Genomic DNA, 21114 nt, shown 5'->3' on the forward strand with positions numbered 1-21114 from the left:
TGAGTGACCTATAACTGTATATAACAACATGGTTGAATTATGCAAGAATGTATGTTTGAATGAAAGAATAAAGTCACAAGGCAAAAGTATCATTTGATTTTGCTTTTATACAGTTTAAAACCTAGCAAACTAATGTACCACTTAGAATGTACTGTACGAAGTAAAAATCTCCAGAGAAAGAAAAACGATCAGCCTGTAATTCAGGACTTACAGGCTCGGTGGAAAGAGCATTGCTATCTGTATTAGGCATATGAGATGGCCTGAAAAATAATAGAGTGCTATCTCTTAGACTTTGTATCATGTACCTAAGTGTTCATTCTTTGCTGACTTATTGCACATATTATATATTGGGTGTATTATTGGTTTCTAACTTAATTGTTGCAGATTCTAAGAATCGCAAACTACAGATCTTAACTCACTAAGATGATATGAATAAATCTGTTTATTTTATCAGATTTTCATGGTGATTTGGATAAAGGTAGTCTAAAGACCATGGTTTGAGTATCTGTATTGCTAGCAGTTTGACATTTTTACTCTTATAACTGACAATTCCAGAAGAGCAAGACAACAATCAAAGGAGATAGTTTATAACAAATGAAACACAACTCTTCCATGTTCAGAAACGTTCATTTTACTATACTATTTATAAAAGATAAGTCAAAAGAAGTTGCATTTTGAACCATGTTAGTTGTTACACAAGATCCCGATGAAGAAACATGTCCCCGTACCATACAGTACCATGTAGAGAAAACTGGCTAATCATTATGCCATGAGTTAGGAATGTAGTACCTGAAAGTCAACCCAGTGCCCTCTTATCATTTGTCTAGAAAAATATAAAACCCTGGCTTCTTTTTAAAACATGAAATCATTGTCAATAAAAATTCATAGGAATAAAATTAGGTTGAAGGAAATACAATATTAAGAAAAGGTGGCACTGGTTAGCTGCCTAGTAAATATTAATATTAAACTTTTCTAAGATGCATTAAGTTACAACAGTCAGTCCAAGCAACACTATTTGATTATCTTCCGATCTGCATATGGAGTGCGGCTATTCTAAACAATCTTGCGATGACATAATTTTATTTTACATATATACAGATTGTGCTATTTATATACCCATCACAGGACTCTTCCAGTCACTTCATCTCAACGACGGGGACTTGACAAGAAGAACAGTTCTGGTTGGCTTCCTGCATTCAGGAAAGGCTCAAGTAGCTGTTTCTTTTTCTTCTCTGCCGAGAAGAGTTCTGGGAACTCTGAATGCTTAGCTGGGTTTAGGTGTGGCGGTGGTGGGATGATAAAGACTATTAGGGATTTAGGGCTTATAAATAGTGTCTTTTCTCGAACATTTCAGGCGTCAGCTACACCTTCGACTTCTGTGCTTCCACCAGGCTGTATGATCCTTTCATGTTGGCTTTTCTTGCGAAGTAAATGATCATCCCGACGGCAGGTATTACCAAGGAGGAGGCACAGTAGAGTGCAAGGAGTTCGAGAGAAAAATAGTCCTCGGGAGTTTCTCTTCCTGGAAAATAACCAAATGGATACAGTTAATGTCTAGTACAAAAGGAAATCGCTTACTCACAGTACGTATTTTATTATAACAGTACAACTAGTTCTTCAAAGAGGAAGCGGGTAAAAGCTGTGCTGCGGGTCATTGAGACTCATTAGGCACATTTTCTTTTCTGAAATGTCCAACTAAGAAGCTCGTGGTTGCTATGCTCATGATAGGTGTGACGATAGCAGTTCTTGACTTTACAAACTTGGATTTTAAGAGATTGCTTTGGGTGTAAAATGGAAGGGAGAGCACACATTTTAGTGATCTGTTTTTATAAGAACAGGAATCAGAAATATTTAACGAAGTCCCGTGGCTCTGATCGTCATGAACTGAAATACCTAACTAGTTCTCTGAGACAATCTTTATAACACTCAGAGTATGCTCAAGACAGGGCACCCTTGTTGATGGCTGGCCTGTGTTTACATGGTGTCTTCTGTGTGTCTGAAGCAAACTGTCTTTACATGATTATTCCCCTCCAGCATTGACAACCTTTCTTGATTTACTGATGGTCTTCAGATATTTTATTTAAATAAATGTCTTAGTTACTCAGAGAATGAATTCTCTGACCTACATCTCCCTTGTTCTAAATTAATACTCCACCATTCCCTCCAAATCCAAGCACCACACTTTCATGTGCCCCTAACAGCTTGCAGTTCAACATTTGCCCATGCAGTTATCTGTTACATTTATTTTCCTTTCCTGACTGCAAACCCTATAGAGATGGCTATGTTTGTATGAGGTACTTTACAACTAACCAGGACTTAAGACACTACTTGGTACGTTAGGTAACCCCCAAAATATTATTTGAGTACTAATAAAGTTTTTCTCTCTAAATCCTGTATTTTACAGTAGTCATAAATGCAGTACTGAAAATGACAATATACAAGCAATTTAAAGTCTCCTAAGAAAGCATAGGACAATTGTAGCACCTCTTAACATCTCAGCTCCATCAAAACATCTCCAGAGAGCATGGCAGTCTCCTGAGACCCACTTCTGTTGGTTTTGCACACCACAGTGTGGTCTCAAAATTTACTAAGTGGAAGGGTATGTTGTCTGAGTCCTTGCAGGAATTAGTGATCTGATCCAAGGCATCACTATGTTCCTTCCAGAGCTTTCAAAACACAGAAAGTCACTCAAGTAGAAAAGACTCATTAGCACCACAGGAGTGAGTTGTTTCAAATTACTGAAGGAGGAAAATGATGCTTCATGGTAAGCATCATGATAATGGTTTGATTTTTCTGCTTACCTTCGGTAGAATTGAGCTAAGGGTAAGACTGTAATGGACACTCATCATAATTATGGTTAAGCATCAATATTGATGACACACTAGGAGGTATTTCTGTTATCGTTTTCTTTACAATTTAATGATTATCTTTGCTTTTCAGTTTGTCCCTCAGACATCTGCTAAAAACTACATTGAGTCAATTGCTAGGGCAATATTCTAACACATTTTTTTGCTATTAATTATAGTCTTGAATGTCTTAAAGAATCCTGATCATTTGTATCAAAGGAATACTTTTAGCCAAATCTAAACAAAACAAAATAAACATTCAGGTAATACAAAAGAAAACTAGTTCAAACTATCCAGGGGGAGGGAGAACAGGTCAACCTTGGGTCTTCATTCATATACAGCTATTTGAAACCGTCTTCGTACTGGAAGCATGAGTGTCTACTTGGTGACTAATATGCTTTCATTGTTCATTTGAAGGATAAATTAAAAGTGGCAAATACGTAAGAGAGGAATTAAGCATTTAGAAAAGACAATGTGTGAAAGAGAAAGCTAAAAGGGGAAGAAGCAGTTTTCACAGTCTTGAGGAGAAACAGCCATGCACACAGAGGATGACAAAATTCTTAGGAGTGCCATTTCCTGGGGCTAGGCTAAATTAGAGCTAGCCAGGGGTATCCAGGGTTGAAGAAAACAAATAGGGATGGAGTTCAGCCTACTCCTAATTGAGATCTTGGTCCACCTCACCGGAGGCAACAGCTACACACACGGCATCATGTCCAGTGACATGATGGAAGATGGTAGCTTCCTTGTCCAGATCACATGTTTTCAGGAAAATCACTGCAGGTGGGCAACTAGAAGTTTGACACATAATTATGATATTTCCCTCTTTTAAAAACATTTCTGAGTGAATGTATTGATAGTGAATGTATTGAAGAGATACTGTGAAGACAGAAAAAAATGTATGCTAAGATTTGTAATCTCGAGAAGTTTGGCCAGATTAGTAAAATTTTTATCTGTTTTCTCACTTAGATTCAGATTTTCTCTACATTGACATGTGCTTAGTTAACTCGTATAGTCAACGCATTCATTAGCAGTGTTGTTCACTCTTCCAGATTGGATTTCAACATTCAACAGCTCTTTGGTGTACAAAGGGTCTGAGGCTCATTAGTCACGGCTGGCATCAATAAAATTAGCAGGCACTCATAAGAGAGAACAGGAATTTAAGGAGTGCCAATATGTCTCTGATGGGCCGCTGAGCCCCGCTTCCTCTTCATCAGGTTAAAGTCGGACAACTGGGGCATGGATTTCAAAGGAAGCTTTTGTGAAATCTAGAGATCCTGTTTAGGACCCAGGCTACTGTCCCCAATTAGCGTCCTCACAAAAGAGCTATGCAGAAAATATGCGCTTGTTCTATTCTCTGAAAGCAGAGCTGGTTTCCAGCGGGGAGCAAGATCTGCAGAGAATATTTTTCTGCTGTGCCAGGCCCAGTAATTTAGTTTCCTTTTACCCCAGGGGAAAGGTTGTAAAATATGGCTAAACACTTAGCAAACCTAAGACCTCAGAAACCAATGATGAATTGGCAACTTTGGGGAAAAAAAAAATAACCAACGGGAATTCCAAATTCACCGATGATTAATGTCCACTTCCTGCCTAAACGCTATAGGATGGAACAGCTGCGCCTGAGTGTTTCATGAAACATTAAGAAACAACCAGTCAGCGCGGAATTCAGTCTCAGTTCACCAACTCCATCTGACAGTAGAAACTTGTTGCTCTCCTCGGATAGTTTGAATAATTGAAAAAGAAGAAGAAGGAAAGCAAACATGAAAAGTTAACCTTTTACGTCCAGGGTTAAACTTCTTAACTGTGAGCCGACTTGGGTTTTCGACTCGCACTCGTACACCCCGGCATCCTGCGGCTGGGCCTTGAGGATGGTGTATGCACCGTCAACCGACTTTAGCACCATGTCCCCCGTCTTGGCTTTCTTCTTCAGGATTATCCATGTTTGGGGCACGTTGCCACACGTGCAGGAAATGATGACGGTGTCTCCCTCTTTGACGCTCTGGGAAGGGAAGGCTGTGAGCTGTATATCTTTTGGAGAGTCTAAAGAGAGAATGGGCAGTTAGCGCGGATGGACGGAGTGGAGAAGCTCAGCAATCGCATTTCCTGACTGAGAGCATTGGCAGCCGATACCAAGCTGTTTGTGATGCTTTCTGTACGGGCTGTAAAGAAAGCCAGCAAAGAAGCCGGGCATTTGTCCAAATTCTAAATGATCCGTTTGTAAGCGAGAGAAGACATATCTCAGGCTTCTTTTCTGTTCTTACTATGGTTCTTTACCCAGCCAACGACAAAAATAATAGGTATTTAATAAGCAGCTGTAGAATTCAGATGTGAAAAAAATAATAATTTTTTAAAAATCACATTGTTCAGGCAGAGCCAGGCGGATCTCTGTGAGTTCGAGGCCAACCTGGGCTACCAAGTGAGTTCCAGGAAAGGCGCAAAGCTACACAGAGAAACCCTGTCTCAAAAAACCAAAAAAAAAAAAAAAAATACATCTTAATTTCCTGATGAGGAAGAGCCTAGCTCACAGGCTTACGCAATTCAAGGAAAATTTTGGTGAACAATGTGATTTTTTTTTTTTCAAAAAAAAAAATTTCCTTGAATTGCGTAAGCCTGTGAGCTAGGCTCTTCCTCATCAGGAAATTAAGATGTATAACATTTTTTAACTGTCTTTAAGAACATAGTTACCAATTATCAAATTTCAAGGTCTGGGCTGATCTCACTTGAGGTAGAACGTTTCTATTAATGTAATAAGCCTTAGAGGGAAACACCCAATGTCTGTTTTATAAGCACTTGCTTAGACCATTAGTCTGTTTTGTCACTTGGACGCTCCTCCTCCGAGGCCACAGGGCAATGACATCCATACTCTGCTTTCCTTTTCTTTCAGATGGTCGCACAGTGTAGCCCAGGCTGACCTGAAAGTCTCCTAAAGGTTTTCTTTGAGATTATGTGGTACCCTTCCCAGGTTCTTCCTTTGAGTTACAGACCTCAGTGAAATGGGGCAGCAACAACAAAACCTAGCACGCCCCTTAATAGGAATAATAGCAAGAGATCCAGAAGAGTGCGACCCCAGTGCTCCCAGAGAAAAAACACAGGGAACACGCAAAGTTGATTACTTCATAATTTTGCTCATGAAAGCCCAAGGCTCCAATGTGCCAAGCAGAAACTGTTGTGTTCACAATTTGGGGTCTTTACCACTGAGAAGGGAGACCTACATCTATATTCACCCTAGTGGTTCTGTGCCAGCAGGCTGAGAGGCCAGAGGGTACAATTACTGTGATCCTTAATCTCAGAGTTTACAAAAGGTACCCTCTTGAGCTTCTAAACAAATCCTTAGGTGGCTTCTTGGGACTTACTTCCCATTAAGCCCAATGTGATGGTTTTAATACTAAGAAATTTTCTACTATTATTCCTTCACCAAACCCACAATTTCCAAAATGTCCCTGAACTCCCAGCTTAGTACATGGAGCATGCATTTCATTTGAGGTAAACAGGATTTTAGGGCAAGTGATTTCACCTGAAATGAGACTTCATTCCAGGAGCAGTGTGGAACTGCTTTTTTATTTTTATTTTTTTTTTACACAAAAATACAATTTTGAAGTAAGGGCTTTTCTTTTCTTTCTTTTTAAGATTTATTCTTATTTTTAAGTTATGCATATTTGTGTTGTGGGGGTGCCTGCATGTGAGTACAGTGTCCACGGAAGCAAGGAGAGGGCATGAGATCCCCTGGAGCTGGAGTTACAGAGAGTTGTGAGTGCTGAGAACGGAACCCGAGTCAGAACAGCAGGCATGCCTTACTGCTAAGCCATTTCTCTAGCCCCCAAAGGCTTTCTTTTCAAAGAGGTTCTTGTTCACCATCAGTAACTCAACAGGAAATGTACTAGCCAGAAATAACTTAAAAGTCATACTCTGCTCACCTTGGATAATCTGAAGTTCAACTGATTTTTTGCTAATTCCAGCCTGGTTAATCCCTTCACACACATAAATGCCAGAATCTTCCATCTTTGTAGACGTTAAGATGAGCATTCTCTCTTCAGAAAGAGGCTGCAGTTCCCCATTAGGTAGCTGCCTGCTCCACAGGATTTTTGGAGCTGGAAGACCATCACTTGAGCAGGTCAAGTTCACGGGACTGCCCTCCCGTAGGACGGGAGAGGGGCTGACCGAGATGATGGTTTCCTCGGGGGCAACTGAAAAGGAAAAGACACTTAGCTTGACCCTCTTATGCCCTGAATTCCAAAGCGTCTGGACAATGCTGTAACACTAGGCAATGGAATCCGGGTTAGTATAGTTTATAAACTGTGGTAACCTGCCCAGGAAGTTTCTGTGGAGGAGACACAGTGAGAATTAGAACTCCAGATGAAATGTGGACATTTTCAAAGGGCAGAAAGCTCTGGAGAAACTCTTCTAATGTCAAAGCATAGAAAGTCAAGCACACTGTAGTGTTTGGGTGACGTGGTGGATTATTAGAAGCCTCTGTATGACCCCGTGAAGAAGAGCCAGGGTAAGATAGAACTGACTGTTTCTGAGGGAGAAAAGAGTAGAGGAGTTTTGGAAACACACACACACACACACACACACACACACACACACACACACACGAGTGGGGTGTTGGGGAAGAGACTTAGAGGTCAGTAGTATGTATTGTCAAAGCATGATGCGCCGGTTGTGGTGGCGCGCACCGGTAGGATTTGCTGAAGGAGGCAGAGACAGGAGGATCATGAGTTCGAGGCCAGCCTGGACTACACATTTTTTAGCCGGGCGGTGGTGGCGCATGCCTTTAACCCCAGCACTCGGGAGGCAGAGCCAGGCGGATCTCTGTGAGTTCGAGGCCAGCCTGGGCTACCAAGTGAATTCCAGGAAAGGCGCAAAGCTACACAGAGAAACCCTGTCTCGAAAAACCAAAAAAAAAAAAAGTATGATGCATTGGAAGAGTCCCTGTGAATAAGAAACACCTGTTTACTCCCCCTTGAACCTGGGTTGATCATTTGACCAATAGGATGTGGGTAAGTGACATGGCGCTGCGTGTGTGTGTGTGTGTGTGTGTGTGTGTGTGTGTGTGTGTGTGCTCCTGATATGGGTCTTAGTGGGGCTGCTTTCATCACCACCTTCCTCAGCTGTGTTCTGGAGAGTAAATCTAGGCTCCCTTCCCTGAGAATGACCCCACACTAAGAAATGGCGGGTGGAATCAAACACGTAAGGCTCAGAAACTTGAGCGAAGCTACCTGGGACAAGTCAGCCGCCAGCCTGGCTGCAGAGGGCTGCTTGAGCTCTACTGCTTCTATCTGAGGCTGAGGAGCTGCCTGGCTGGCCCATTGCTGCGTGCTAGTGCATAGACTCATACGTAAATAAATGGCTTGTTTTTATATTATGGAGAATGGTTTATTATAATTACTATTATATTGAATTGTCTTTTCAGTTTTCTTCACCGTGGGTCCAATTGTTAACCTTTAGTTAGCGATTACCTAGTGAACATAATAAAGAAATCCATATTCAACTGTAGCTGCCCCGTGGATGCACTTACCATTGACATAAAGCGTCCGTGTACTCTGCCTTTGTTTGGGTTCAGATTCCATTTCGCCACTGTGTAACTTAGCCAGGCAAACAAGAACTTTCTCGGTATCTTCCGTGGTAGGGATGAAGGTCATTTCCAAACTTTTGGTCTCCAGAGATTTCATGTTCATTTCCTCCAAAAAATATTTATTCATCAGCACAGTCTCTCCTTTGAGTAATTCAATCTCCAGATGGTCAAAAGGGTACACATCAGGGACTGTGCAGTTTACTGTGACAGGTCTCCCGTGCACAAGCAGCCCGCTCATCTCAATTTCTGGGTCTTTAGGGAATGCTGCAGATATCAAGTAAAAATAATGTTGATATGTGATAGTCAAGGGAAAATTGAGTCAGACTCCATTGAATGCAAAGGTCTCAGAGCGACAGCTTTTGATCAGCTGACCATAGTATGGGCATAAATAATACTGTTAATTATGATGATACACTTACAATAGTAATTATAAATAATAGAAACAAAATACTAAGTATTTTAAGTCAATGAGTAGTAAATGTTTTTACTCCTTATTTTTCTCGTCCAATGATGCCATCTTGTCTGTTCTTTTCTAAGGGCACAATGACTTCTGCCATCTTATCAATTAACTATATAATTTAAATGTTTTAAATATTTATCATGATACATTGACTACTAAATATGAACTAATACCCCAGCTTTCATTGTCTACTTTCTGAGCAGCCTGATAAAATGGTTATTATTTAAACTTATTTTATAGCTAGAAAAAGAAACTTACAGGGATAAATGAGACTTTTCATAATATATCATACTTAGTCAAAATCTGTCCTCTGACCTATGATTCTTGGCTACACAGTTTTTCAGTATGAAATGAGACTCACAGTGCACTTCTCAATATGGATAGTTTAAGACTAAATTTAGGCTATGAGTTTTAAATACTTTTCAGAATTTTTTCCCTCCCTCCCTCCCTCCCTCTCTCCCTTCTTCCTTCCTTCCTTCCTTTCTATCTATCTATCTATCTATCTATCTATCTATCTATCTATCTATCTATCTATCTATATATCTATCTTTTGTTTTTGTTTTTCTGAGACAGGACCTGGATGACCTGGTACCCTCTATGTAGACTAAACTGGTCTCAAACTCACAGGGATCTGCCTGTCTCTGCCTCCCAATCAGGTAATTCTTACAATTAAGAATAAAACTGACAGGGGTTGGGGATTTAGCTCAGTGGTAGAGCACTTGCCTAGCAAGCGCAAGGCCCTGGGTTCGATCCTCAGCTCCCCCCCCCAAAAAAAAATTTGAAGAATAAAACTGACAACTGAGCATGGTACCACATGCCTTTAATCCCAGTATTTGGGAAGCAGAGGTAGGTGGATCTGTGAGTTCGAGGCCAGCCTGGTCTACAGAGTAAGTTCCAGGACAGCCAGGGCTACATGGAGAAAACCTATCCCCCCCAAAAAAAAAGAAAGAAAGAAAGAAAAAAAGAAAAAAAGAAAGAAAGAAAGAAAGAAAGAAAGAAAGAAAGAAAGAAAGAAAGAAAGGACTTAATACTGTAATACTGTATGTTTTCTCACATATGTAAAACCCAAATTTAATTTTTTTTTTTTTTTTTTTTTTTTTTTTTTTTGGTTTTTCGAGACAGGGTTTCTCTGTGTAGCTTTGCGCCTTTCCTGGAACTCGCTTTGGAGACCAGGCTGGCCTTGAACTCACAGAGATCCGCCTGGCTCTGCCTCCTGAGTGCTGGGATTAAAGGCGTGCGCCACCACCGCCCGGCACCAAATTTAATTTTTAAATTATATACATGTGTGTATTGATATGTATGTCCTTGCAGGTCACAGAATTAAAGAGGAAAGGAAGACGTCCTAAGGAATGTGGGAACTAAAACCTATCACTAGGAAAGGAGAAAGTGCTACTGTCAGAGGATGGAAAGGAGGCACTAGAGAGGAGACAGGCATGGAGAGGCGATGGGAAAGGGGAACACATAAGAAGAAAGCATAATGACACAGACATACGACGACGTCATGACGAACCCACTTGTTCATATGCTAACTTTAGCCATCACTAAGAAAACGTGAAAGAACTGTCCTAACTGTATTATTTAGAATCTGGGTAGTTTTTCTCTCATCTATATAACATTTATAATACATCCTATGTAAATTAACAAAAATGACACTAAAATAGTTATCAACATAAAAGTAATACTTAAAGAAAACTAAATATTTTTTTCCTAAGTAAAACCTTGTTAAAGTGGTAGATTTTCAAACACATCCACACTGCAATAAGCTGTCATGCTGTTCCCATTTCTGTTGGGAATGTGCTCACATCAGCAGATCCTGGACTCTGGGTAATACGATAAAGCAATAAAGTTTACCCTCCTTTTGAGAGATTTCAGTCTCTTAACAGGCACACTCTTACTCTGGACAAAATCCTAAAGGTGAACCAAATTTGGGCAGGGCTTTACGCGGAAAATCTCTACAGTATGTTCTCTGGGGTTGCATGAGTAAAACGGAGCAGCACCACCCTCTCCACAGAATCACCTCACAGTCGCATGGTCACTGTAAAGTTCATTCCTCATTCAGTGTGGACTGAGGGACCCCAGCAATGTGAAGTTCACGGACATTGGGGGTTGAAAAGTGTTTTTATTAAGGTGACAATAAAAGGAAGACAAGATAGAGTGTGTAATTTGTTCACAGTGTAAATCAGTTTGAAATCCTGCCATTGATTCCTGGGTCTACAGCAGCTACCTGTGAAGACCATCCCACACTCAGAGTAAATAAAACCTGTCTCCATTTCTGGCACCCTACTGTTTCCCAGTGTCCCCCACCCCTGAATCCTGAAGATCAGCTTTTCAAATCTGCCTTAAAACAATAGACTGCTCCCCCTCTTTCTCCCTCCTCCCCCCGTACCTTCCTCCCAACCCCATAGGCTTCCCATTCTTTCTGCTTTCATAAAAAGTCATAATAGTATCTAACATATTTATTTATGTTAGATACTATGTGTTTATTTTAAAATTATATATGTATTATATATACTATGTCAAATACAGAATATTTATTATGTAGTAATGCATTATTATATATATATGATGCATTATTTTAAATGAACTATATACGCACAATAAAATGAATACTACATCTGATCGGAAGCATGTCTACTTGGGAAGGAAAAGGGAGTAGTGGGTGGGAAGAGAAAGGATAAGACACAGTAACAGAAGGGTGAATATGAACAGACACAGTGACGCATTATTTTCTATCCTATTAAAAATGATAAATACTACACACAGTAAAGCTATCTTTCAAAAATTAAGGAGAAATAAAGACTTTTAAAAAGTGTTCATAAAAAGCAAAAAAACCAAACATGGTAGGCTGGCAGGCTGAGGATGTAGCTCTACAGCAGAGCACTTGCCTGGAGTGTGGAAAGCCCTGGATTCCAGCCCTATCATCTTAAAACAAAATGTAACAAAACAAAAGGCAGGCTTGAGCCTCACCTGCACTGTGAATCGATGAGGCAGTCACCCCCCACCTAGTGGTTATCTGAATGGGCATGGCCCCTGACTGCTCTCACTCACCCTGTCCACACACCCTATGCACATGTGGAAGTGGGGGAGGCAGAGCATGGAGCATGGTCAAGTGCATGAGGAGAGTAGGACCAGTCACAAACTGTGTGCATGCTGTAAACAAATGTAATATATACTGAAGAGCTCAGCCAGCTGTGTGGCATCCAACAGTGCTCAGAGATCTAGGGATGATTTACAATGCCAAATCTCTCTCTACGTAAATGGATATCACTACAGAGTCACATTCTTTTTCTTCCAAAGGAGCCAGAGGAAAGGGAAGTGATCAGAGTCTGGTTTTGTAAAGCACTTACAGTAGACTTCCACCTGGATTCCCTTTTCCAGTTTCCTTCGAGCGCAGGTCACAGTGCACAGGTAAGAGTGTTCATTCTCAAAGCTCACAGGGCTCAGTGTCAGCGTGGACTTGGCCCCCTCACTCCTCACCTCCCCATTAAGGGGGCTGTCTATCTGGGTTCTCCAAGAAAAAGAGGGGGAGTCACAGCCAATAGCAGCACACGTCAGTACAACTGGGTCTCCAACCTGTGCAGCCACCCGGGATCCAGGGAAGATGTCAACAGTAAATGGTTTCTCTGAAGAGGAAAAACAAAAAAGAAAGAATAAGATGAATAACAGATCAGATTCTTTTCTTATTACATCATACCCCCATATTCCATGTTTATCTTTCTTGATCTCTATTCAGCTACTATCTGTGCCAAGAAGAAATTACTCCTTTCCATCTTGGAGCCATCAGGAATAAGACCACATCTTTTAAGAATGAACCCATGATGCTCTGTTGACTCAGGCTGCCAGAATAAGTGTAGACAACAATTTGTCAAGAATGTGGTTGGCATCTTCTCAGAGCACTAACTCAACCTCTGCTCTATGTAGCTCGTCACGTCACTGTGGTTGTACAGGACCTCGAATTAGCCAGTGGTTTCTGTGTGTCAAAGCATCCTGCATTCTTTATATGCGTGCATTATCTCATGTAATTCCCCTAACTGGTACTATCATTCTTTTCTACTTTCTTAGTCTTCTGCTTCTGTATTTTCCCCTTTTCTTCTTCCATCCCCTCGTCCTTTCTCTTCTTTGAGACATTTCAGCTCAGAAATGCTAAACAGCTGAAGGCTGGAGCTAAATTTGCAAGTGGAATAATGGAGACTTGATGTGAGATGGGTCTGACTTGAGAGTTCAGATTTTCTGTTCCTAGAGCAACTAAATCAGGTCGTCCTCATGTGAAGACAAAGTGAGATCTAAAACAGTAACAGGGGAGACTGCACCAAAATGCCCTCTAATTAAAATACACTATCCTTAACGAACCCTTCGTATACGTCTATATAATGGAACTCCAAGATAAAGTAGTTGTTTTTGAGGATCACACAGAATCACACTGAAAGCAAAAGAAAGACGTAAGCATTAAGGTGACATCAAATATGTTTGATGCATTATCCAAAGACTTTATAGCCATTCAGGGTAGAAAGCTGAGCAATCAGGACAAACACCTGAGACTCAAGCATCCAAAAAATGTTCTCCAACTTCCAGGCCCATAGGCTTGAATGAAATGACATATTTTGAGAGAAAGAATTCTAAATCTTGACTTTGCTCCTCTGAAAATCCTGGGAGTGGTTGGGCAACTCGGCAAGGAACAGATGAAGCTCCAAAGAAAATCACCAGAATGTTCTAGCAAGCCGGAGACAGGAGGAAATCTCAGCACACAACACAAATACACTCTGTTTTGTGTGATTCTCTTCTGTACCAGGAAAAAAATGCTTTTCTCATTATAGTTTGTGTAGTTGTGGTATTGTATTATCTCTCCAAAGAAGGTTCTTCTCAGGTTACCTCCAAATAAATTAATACGCTATTAGATTTTCAAAGGGATTATTCAAAACAGTAACCAAGTTGTCCAAGTTCCATCTATGCTGGTGTGAGAATGAGGAATCTGTTAGGAGATTCACTTCCTGCCTGCAGTGTGACTGACATCCATCACTGTGTGTGCTTGGAGCTGCTGGGGAGAAGCCCTGGAAAGTGGCTGAGAGGCCCTTCAGCCTTCAGTACAGTCAACTGATACAATACACACTGTACTGTGTCCATACAGAGCCCCACTTCCCACGCCCAGAGCACACCTCCTTCATCCATTTGAGATGGGCCCAGCACTACGGGATGTACATGTTCTAGGACAGACACTGAGCCTCCCACACTTATAGCCACATGTCTTCTCTGACCTTGTGGGCCTGAGTTAACCAGATGACGGTGTTTGAATTCTACTTTCTTAACCATCTAAACTTAAAATCCACGTTTTTATAGATTAAAAATGGGTTGTCCAAGTTTATAGTTTATGTTTTTTATTCAGCTTAAATACTTACTATGTGTCAGGTGCCATATTAGCCAGTCATTCATTAATTCAAAGACCAACACTCAAACACAGTAAGCTCCTGAGTTCTCAGTTTAGAAGCTTGCAGTTTAATGCAGTTTAATACACATTCAAATACATACTTTTTTTGTGTTCTTACTAAAAGCATATACTTTGATTTAGTCATTCCACATTGTATAAGTATACCAAAATACCACACCATACACAATGTATGCATGCATATACTTTTGATTGTCTAATTAAAATATTAATTTTAAAAATAGAGAAAATGAGCTACAATTGGAAGAGCATGGGATTTTGAATTAAGAGGACCCTGTAAGTGCAACAAAGAGCCATTTGACCCTAAGTAAATGATGAGCTATATTGCACCCGAGCTTTTCAGCTACCTCACAGAACATGGAAAAGAATGAGATAACATATAAAGTAGAATGCAGAACTCTTGGCAAACATTAAATGTACAGTCAATTGATGGCCATTATTAATCTGAGGCTTCATTCTCCCATCTGTAAAATGAATAGAAAATACCCCTTAGTTATTTCTTGAAGACTAGATAGCTTATATAAAGTGCCCGAAACCCAGCTGGGTTTGGGGAATGCTGTTGTTTAAGAAAAACTTGCAAACTCTCAAATGAGAAATTATAAACTAAGCAAGAGGGATGGTTGGAAAGGAAGTTATGTCACCGGGAATCGTTTTGAGGTAGAAGGGTCAAAATTAGGTCATTCGGAAGAGGAGCATATATTCGGTCATAACAAGTATGGAGTGTGGTGCAGTTCCTGAGTACAGGGAATGAGAAGGCCAAGCGAAGTAACATGAGAATATTAATATTGGAAGGGCAGGAGAAGGAAACCAAGCCATGGAAAGAGACAGCAGTGAAATGACACGAGCTACTCAAGAACCAGTATGGAGTTTCTGGGAGAAAGGAACTCCAGAAAGCGTGAGTATGATAAATAGATGTATGCTGAAGCACATGACGACCAGGTGAGTCATCAACTCGCGACATGGCACCTCTTCCCATTCTACTCACCGTGGACAATTAATTCCACCTCTGTCTTGTTTCTCCCAATCAGATTAACTCCTTCGCACACATAAATCCCAGAGTCTTCCGTTCTCATGGCGACTAAGGTGAGAGTCGCATTCCCTGAGAGGGGCTGTGGCACTCCATTATCTAATCTCCTGCTCCAGAAAATCTCAGGAGCTGGTAGACCCTCACTGGAGCATGTCATTGTCACGGCACCACCCTCTTGAAGCCTTCTGGAGGGATACACAGAGATGACTGTATTCTTGGGAGAGGCTGAAAAAGTAGAGCATAACATGAGCGGTCATTGAGCATCACCTCCATCCAACGAGGATGGTTTACTTCTCTTGTAGACTGCAGTTATGTGTCTCTACAAATTTGACAAACCTACCCTCCAAGTGAGAGTCAAGAATCACTGAGTCATTCAAAACTTAGCCAATCTAGTGCCAGGTGTTGGTGGCGCACGCCTTTAATCCCAGCACTCGGGAGGCAGAGCCAGGCAGATCTCTGTGAGTTCGAGGCCAGCCTGGACTACAGAGTGAGTTCCAGGAGAGGCACAAAGCTACACAGAGAAACCCTGTCTCGAAAAACCAAAAAAAAAAAAAAAAAAAAAAAACCTTAGCCAATCTAATATCTAAGCAGTTAATTATAGGTTTTGATATTTGATGTTTCCAGGGGGCCACAGGTAGGTAAAAGTTAAGAGAAGCCCTTCAAGTTTCGGGGTTCAGTCTCTTGCCCAAGAACGGGAGTCCCATGTGGGAATCTTTGTCAAAAGCACATCCAGGTCAGTTTCAGCACTTACTGAAGGAAACAACCTACCCAGGACCATCAAATTGGCATTTGAATATCTTTAATTATTGAAAAAGTCTCTTATTGAGCTGAAGTCTTCCTGGACATAACTAGCATTTGCACCATGGTCATAGTTCAGCCCTATGCTCTTGCAGATAAATGGCCATGCTCTTTCTCACACAACTGTCCTTCAGTGACTTAGCTCCATTTCTCTTTCAAAGCGCTGTATTCTGTGAGGAGCAATATTCCCTATCTTGATTGTTTTCTCAAAAGGTTGTTAACAGCTTTTTCCATCTCATTATGTGTTGGATAAACATATTGTACTTGACACCAACTCTTTCCAATATAGGGCTCAGAGTAGAAAATATTTTAGTTTTAACAGAGCACAGTGAGTTCCATAAGACACAATTCTAATATAAGAAGAAAGCTTCAGATCCACCAGCGGTCTCCAAAACCCTAATACCTTTCCACCTACTACATGTGTGTACATGTGAGCACACTCTTGTACACACACATATGCACACACATACATAGAATAAGAAATCCTTTTGTCAAATTTTTATACCTGTGAAAACAGTGTTTCAAAGCTTACTAAAATTTTGTCATTTGAGCCCATTTTCTACTGTTCAAGCAGATAGTATTGTGATGATTCCTCCTTGATAAACAGGAAAATAGAGGAATCAAGCAACATTAAGGTCACTCAGCTAACAGACATGACACTCAAGTGCTCTAAACCCAAACCCAGTATCCTCTTCTTTAAATAATACCACTTATAATATCATGTCCCGAATAAGTAATGCAGTAAAAACTGCATATTACTTGTTAATCTACTCGGTACATTTTTTGTAACAATAAAAAATAATACATATCTGAGACTGAATTCCCATAGAGCAGAGCTCATCATGCAGGTACTCACTGTAGACTTGCAGTTCTTTGACAGTCTCCCTTACTGTGGGTTCAGAATCCATGTGTAATTTAGCTCGGCACACAAGAGCTTTTCCAGTATCCTCAAGGACAGGAGTAAAGGTCACTTCCAAACTCTTGGTTACCAGAGACTTCTTCACCTCTTCCACAAACACCTGCGTCTTCAGGAGACGGTCACCTTTGAGTAGATCCATCTCCAATCTGTCAGCCGGATAAACATCAGGAGCCAAACACTTGACCATGGCAGGCTTCCCGACCTCCAGGGGGCCACTCAGCTGAATCTCTGGATCTTGAAAAGCTGCAAAGCCAAGCAAACGCACAAATGGGCTTTTTCAGCTCCTAACACCTCTGACTGTTTTAATACAACACAAGTCAAGACAAATGTTTTTGTTAATACTGGGCTTCATTCAGCATAGCCAATTGTTTAAATACCTAGTCAAAGTCTGTGGTGGGTTCAGGAAGCAAGGATCAGAGTTAACCCCTTTTTAAAGGCCATTTCAATTTTACTCCTGCAACTGTAACACAAAGTATGTGTTATTAAAGGAAAGAAGAAAGAAACGCCTGATATCTATTGGAACTCGGCGATAGATGTAACATAAAAGGCTTTGCTCTCTCTTTACTGTAACCCTGGGTGATAGAGGTCACATTTCACAGATAAGGAAACTTGGACACTGTGTGATTGCAGAAGTAGCCTTGGTCACACAGCCACGGTGAGGTTTGGAGCAAAGCTCATGGGTTCTGTCACTCTGCACTGTGATTCCAGTGACATATGACACCCTGTTCTTGCATGCTCGTGCCGATACAGTTCTAGATAAGAAGACCAACATTTAGAAATGACATCGCAAAGAAGTGTTACTGTGTAATTGTCTACAAAATGAGGGGAGTGACTTTAGAGGGCTGGCTTCTGAGATGGACCTCTGGTAAGAAGAATTCATCCACCAGAAAGGCATTCCTAAGAGAGCTCGCCATACTGGATTCATTCCTCCAAAAGCCTAACTCCGGGTTCTAACCAGCACTCTACTGAGCCCACAATGGAACGCAGTGCATGCAACCTCCACCTTTCACAGGGTTTATCGTGTGTGTGTGTGTGTGTGTGTGTGTGTGTGTGTGTGTGTGTGTGTGTGTGTGTTGATGATGATGATGATGGGAACTCATTGGTGTCTCAGCACCACAGAATATTACAATCAAGTGTGGAATAGAAACTGAACTGTGAAATATAATGAGAAACAGCCACTCTTGCAGGGGAAAAAAAAAGCTACATAATTAAATCCAGAAGGGACTTCACTTCTCTTTTTTAACTCTCCAACTGTACTGCATTTGTGGGCAAAAGGCGAAGGAACTGGAAATGCTTTATTATCTAAAAACATAGTACTTTAAATGTCCCCTCCAGTTATTTACGTCCGTCACGGTCTTCAGGAAATGTGCCTAGAATCCACACATTTCATGACAGGTAACATAAGAACTTGCTACTCTTCCTGATATTTATATAACAGGACCTTCCAAGGCGCTCAGGAGGCTGCCTAGACATAAACTATGCATGCACAGCCAGCATAATGGAAAGCAGCCGGGCAGGCTCCGCTGCTTGGGAAGCTCAGCTTCACAAGGGGCTCCCTGCAACTTCAATTAAGGTGAATCGACAAAGTCGGGCTTCAGCACAGTAGGAAGGAACTGAGGTGATTAGAGGCGAATAAAATGAGGTGCTCATGAAGAAATGCCTATGTGAGTACATTTTTTAGGGGGGAGAGACACCATCAGTAACCAGAGACAAATGATTTCTATAGGGTTCACTCGCCCCCTCTTTTTCGTAGTTCTGTTTGCTGAGTTGAGAATGGGGTGGGATGCTTTGGGGTAGGCTGGCGTAAGATGGGTACCTGTTCATAGTCCTGAGACAAATCCAATGTACTAGATGAAAGTCCTTAGGGGTGGAAAAACCAAGGCTTTATGGCAACAACAACAAACACTCCTGAGTTCATCAGTGTCAGATGAATGAGATGTTCATAGATGCTTTGGTTATGTCTAAAGAGAAGGCTTCTATACTTATAGATCTCCTTAATCTGCAAGCAGATCTTAAGCACCAAGTTGCATAAAAATAAGTCAATAGAAAATCCCAGAGAGGGAGAAATCATCACTCTTCAGATGCACGAACACGTAGAAATACAACCAGATGGAAGATTAGAGAAAAAAATGAATAGAGCCTTTGAGATGCTCACATTGTGGCTAAGGATTGACCCAAGAAGGTGTGAGTCCTTTGCAAGGACACCATTTTTGTGGCAAACAAGGACACAGAGGTTAAAATTTGGGTTTCTGTTCTCAGCTAGCTTCTCCTGCCTCTGGCTTTATTGAAACCATCTAGCCAAGAATCTAGATACTCTTAAGAAGTCTCTACTACACATATCATTACTATTTTTTTTTTTCAAGAAGAAAAAAATCTCCTTCCGGCACTTACAGTAGACGTCCACCTGGATCCCTCGCTCCAGCTTCCCAGATCCACAAGTTGCCGTGCACAGGTAAGCGTGTTCATTCTCAAAACTGACGGGATCCATGGTCAGGATGGATTTGCTCCCCTCGGTCCTCACCTTCCCGTTCAGTGGACTGTCTATCTGGGTTCTCCAAGAGAAAGACGGGGACTCACAGCCTGTGGTGGTGCAAGTCAGGGACACGGAGTTCCCAATCTGAGCCACCGTTCTGTATTCAGGGGAGATCTCAATATTAAAAGCTTGAGCTGAAAGAGCAAGAGAGAGGATAGCCACATTACACTGGTCTGTCTCATGCTGTGTCCTCTCTCTCCTGCACAGCCATACAGTGTCCAAAACACAGCCTGGATGGTCTACTTTTTAAACTGTCTCACACTAATAGCAAGACAGCCCCAAAACCCTGAAGCTGCTGTTGGGGAAGGTACCGGAGTCATCACCATGAGGAAGATGCGCAGTTCTCACTTGGAAGCCCATTGCGCAGAGCAATTTTGCTATTTTCTAAGTTTGACTTCGTTGTCAAGTACAGGAAACTAGAGATAGACCTACTGCCAATATAATCCAAATTACTCATTTGACATTAGAAAAAGGTATCAAAAAAACAAAAACAAAAAACAAAAAAAATCCGTCTGCAGCTCTGTGACAATACTGGCTTTTATAGCAAATCTCTATAATACACCCAAAGCTGTGGACTTGTAAAACAGGTCAGGGACTTACAGGCTGCAAACAGTATCCAAAGTACAGTGGAGACTCCAGAGACCGTGACCATCTTCTCAGGCATTTCAAGTCGCTGCTGTGGTGACGAAATGGAGGCTCCCAAGCCTTCTTTGTGCCCCACGTGAAAAGTGTCTGGGAAAAGTGTTCAGCTCCCAAAGCCAGCCAGGCTGGTGTGAGTGAAATAGAAAGTCTGCTCTTTATAAAGGGTCTTGCTGGAGAGGCGGAGGGAAATCCCTTCAAGGGGAAACCCAGGGCAGAGCCAGAGAAAAAGTTTAACTGACAGCCGGCCAAGTCTCCACATTAACCCCTTCAGCGGCTTCCAGGGCTGAAGTCACTCGGAGTCCTGGGAAACAAGACACTTCCAAGTCCATAAATCTCAGGCTTTTCCTGACCTTCAGCTCGGAAAGGGCTATCTTTCCTGAAAAGATATGAGACAAAGATCTCTGCAAAACGAAACTGCCCACAACGTGTGTGTGTGTGTGTGTGTGTGTGTGTGTGTGTGTGTGTGTGTGTAAGACGGACAGAGGCAGAGATCATTGGATAAATCACCACTGATTTTTTTCATTAAGAAATGTATTTGCAATTTAAAAAATAGAAATTGTTTTCTTTCAACAAAAAGGAAAATATCCTTTATTGTTTGGGATTTATGAGTCACTCTTTTAGATTGGAAAAAACTTTAACTTCTTGATTTTAAGGTTCTCTATTCATAAGTGGGTTTTTTTTTTGACACAAAAGAAATCAACTCTCTGAAATAATTTTCTGAAGCAGAAAGTGAAGGGGTGTTGATACAGAACTAAGGGGATTACATTTTCCTGATTTGAGACTTACCAGCCCTGTGGCCCTGTGCTGGATGATGACAAATTGTTTGCAGACTTGAATGCAGAAGAATGGATCTGTCTAATAAATTTTTGTGGTGAAT

General features: G+C 41.2%; 1 protein-coding gene across 1 annotated transcript; it reads right to left on the reverse strand.

Annotated features, from left to right (window-relative positions):
* Positions 1-647: 647 nt before the first annotated feature.
* On the reverse strand, positions 648-20444 carry Vcam1 (vascular cell adhesion molecule 1). The gene is made up of 9 exons (XM_059264986.1): positions 20196-20444; positions 19454-19729; positions 17000-17305; positions 15304-15570; positions 12226-12501; positions 8362-8682; positions 6758-7027; positions 4617-4883; positions 648-1522 (listed from the first exon to the last, which is right to left on the reverse strand). The coding sequence occupies exons 1-9, from the start codon at positions 20257-20259 to the stop codon at positions 1362-1364; spliced, it is 2208 nt and encodes a 735-aa protein (XP_059120969.1). The 5' UTR covers positions 20260-20444; the 3' UTR covers positions 648-1361.
* Between the last annotated feature and the right edge of the window lie 670 nt (positions 20445-21114).

This window comes from Peromyscus eremicus, chromosome 6 (genome assembly GCF_949786415.1).
Source record: "Peromyscus eremicus chromosome 6, PerEre_H2_v1, whole genome shotgun sequence".
NCBI lineage: Eukaryota > Metazoa > Chordata > Mammalia > Rodentia > Cricetidae > Peromyscus > Peromyscus eremicus.

Bases quoted from the DNA above. Each gene is read 5' to 3' on its own strand.
- Vcam1 (XM_059264986.1), bottom strand. From the start codon at position 20,259: ATGCCTGAGAAGATGGTCACGGTCTCTGGAGTCTCCACTGTACTTTGG. The intron at 19,730-20,195 runs GTAAGTCCCTGA...TTGCTCTTTCAG, and splicing joins TTGGATACTGTTTGCAGCCT to CTCAAGCTTTTAATATTGAG. The intron at 12,502-15,303 runs GTGAGTAGAATG...TTTCCTCTTCAG, and splicing joins GGTGGAATTAATTGTCCACG to AGAAACCATTTACTGTTGAC.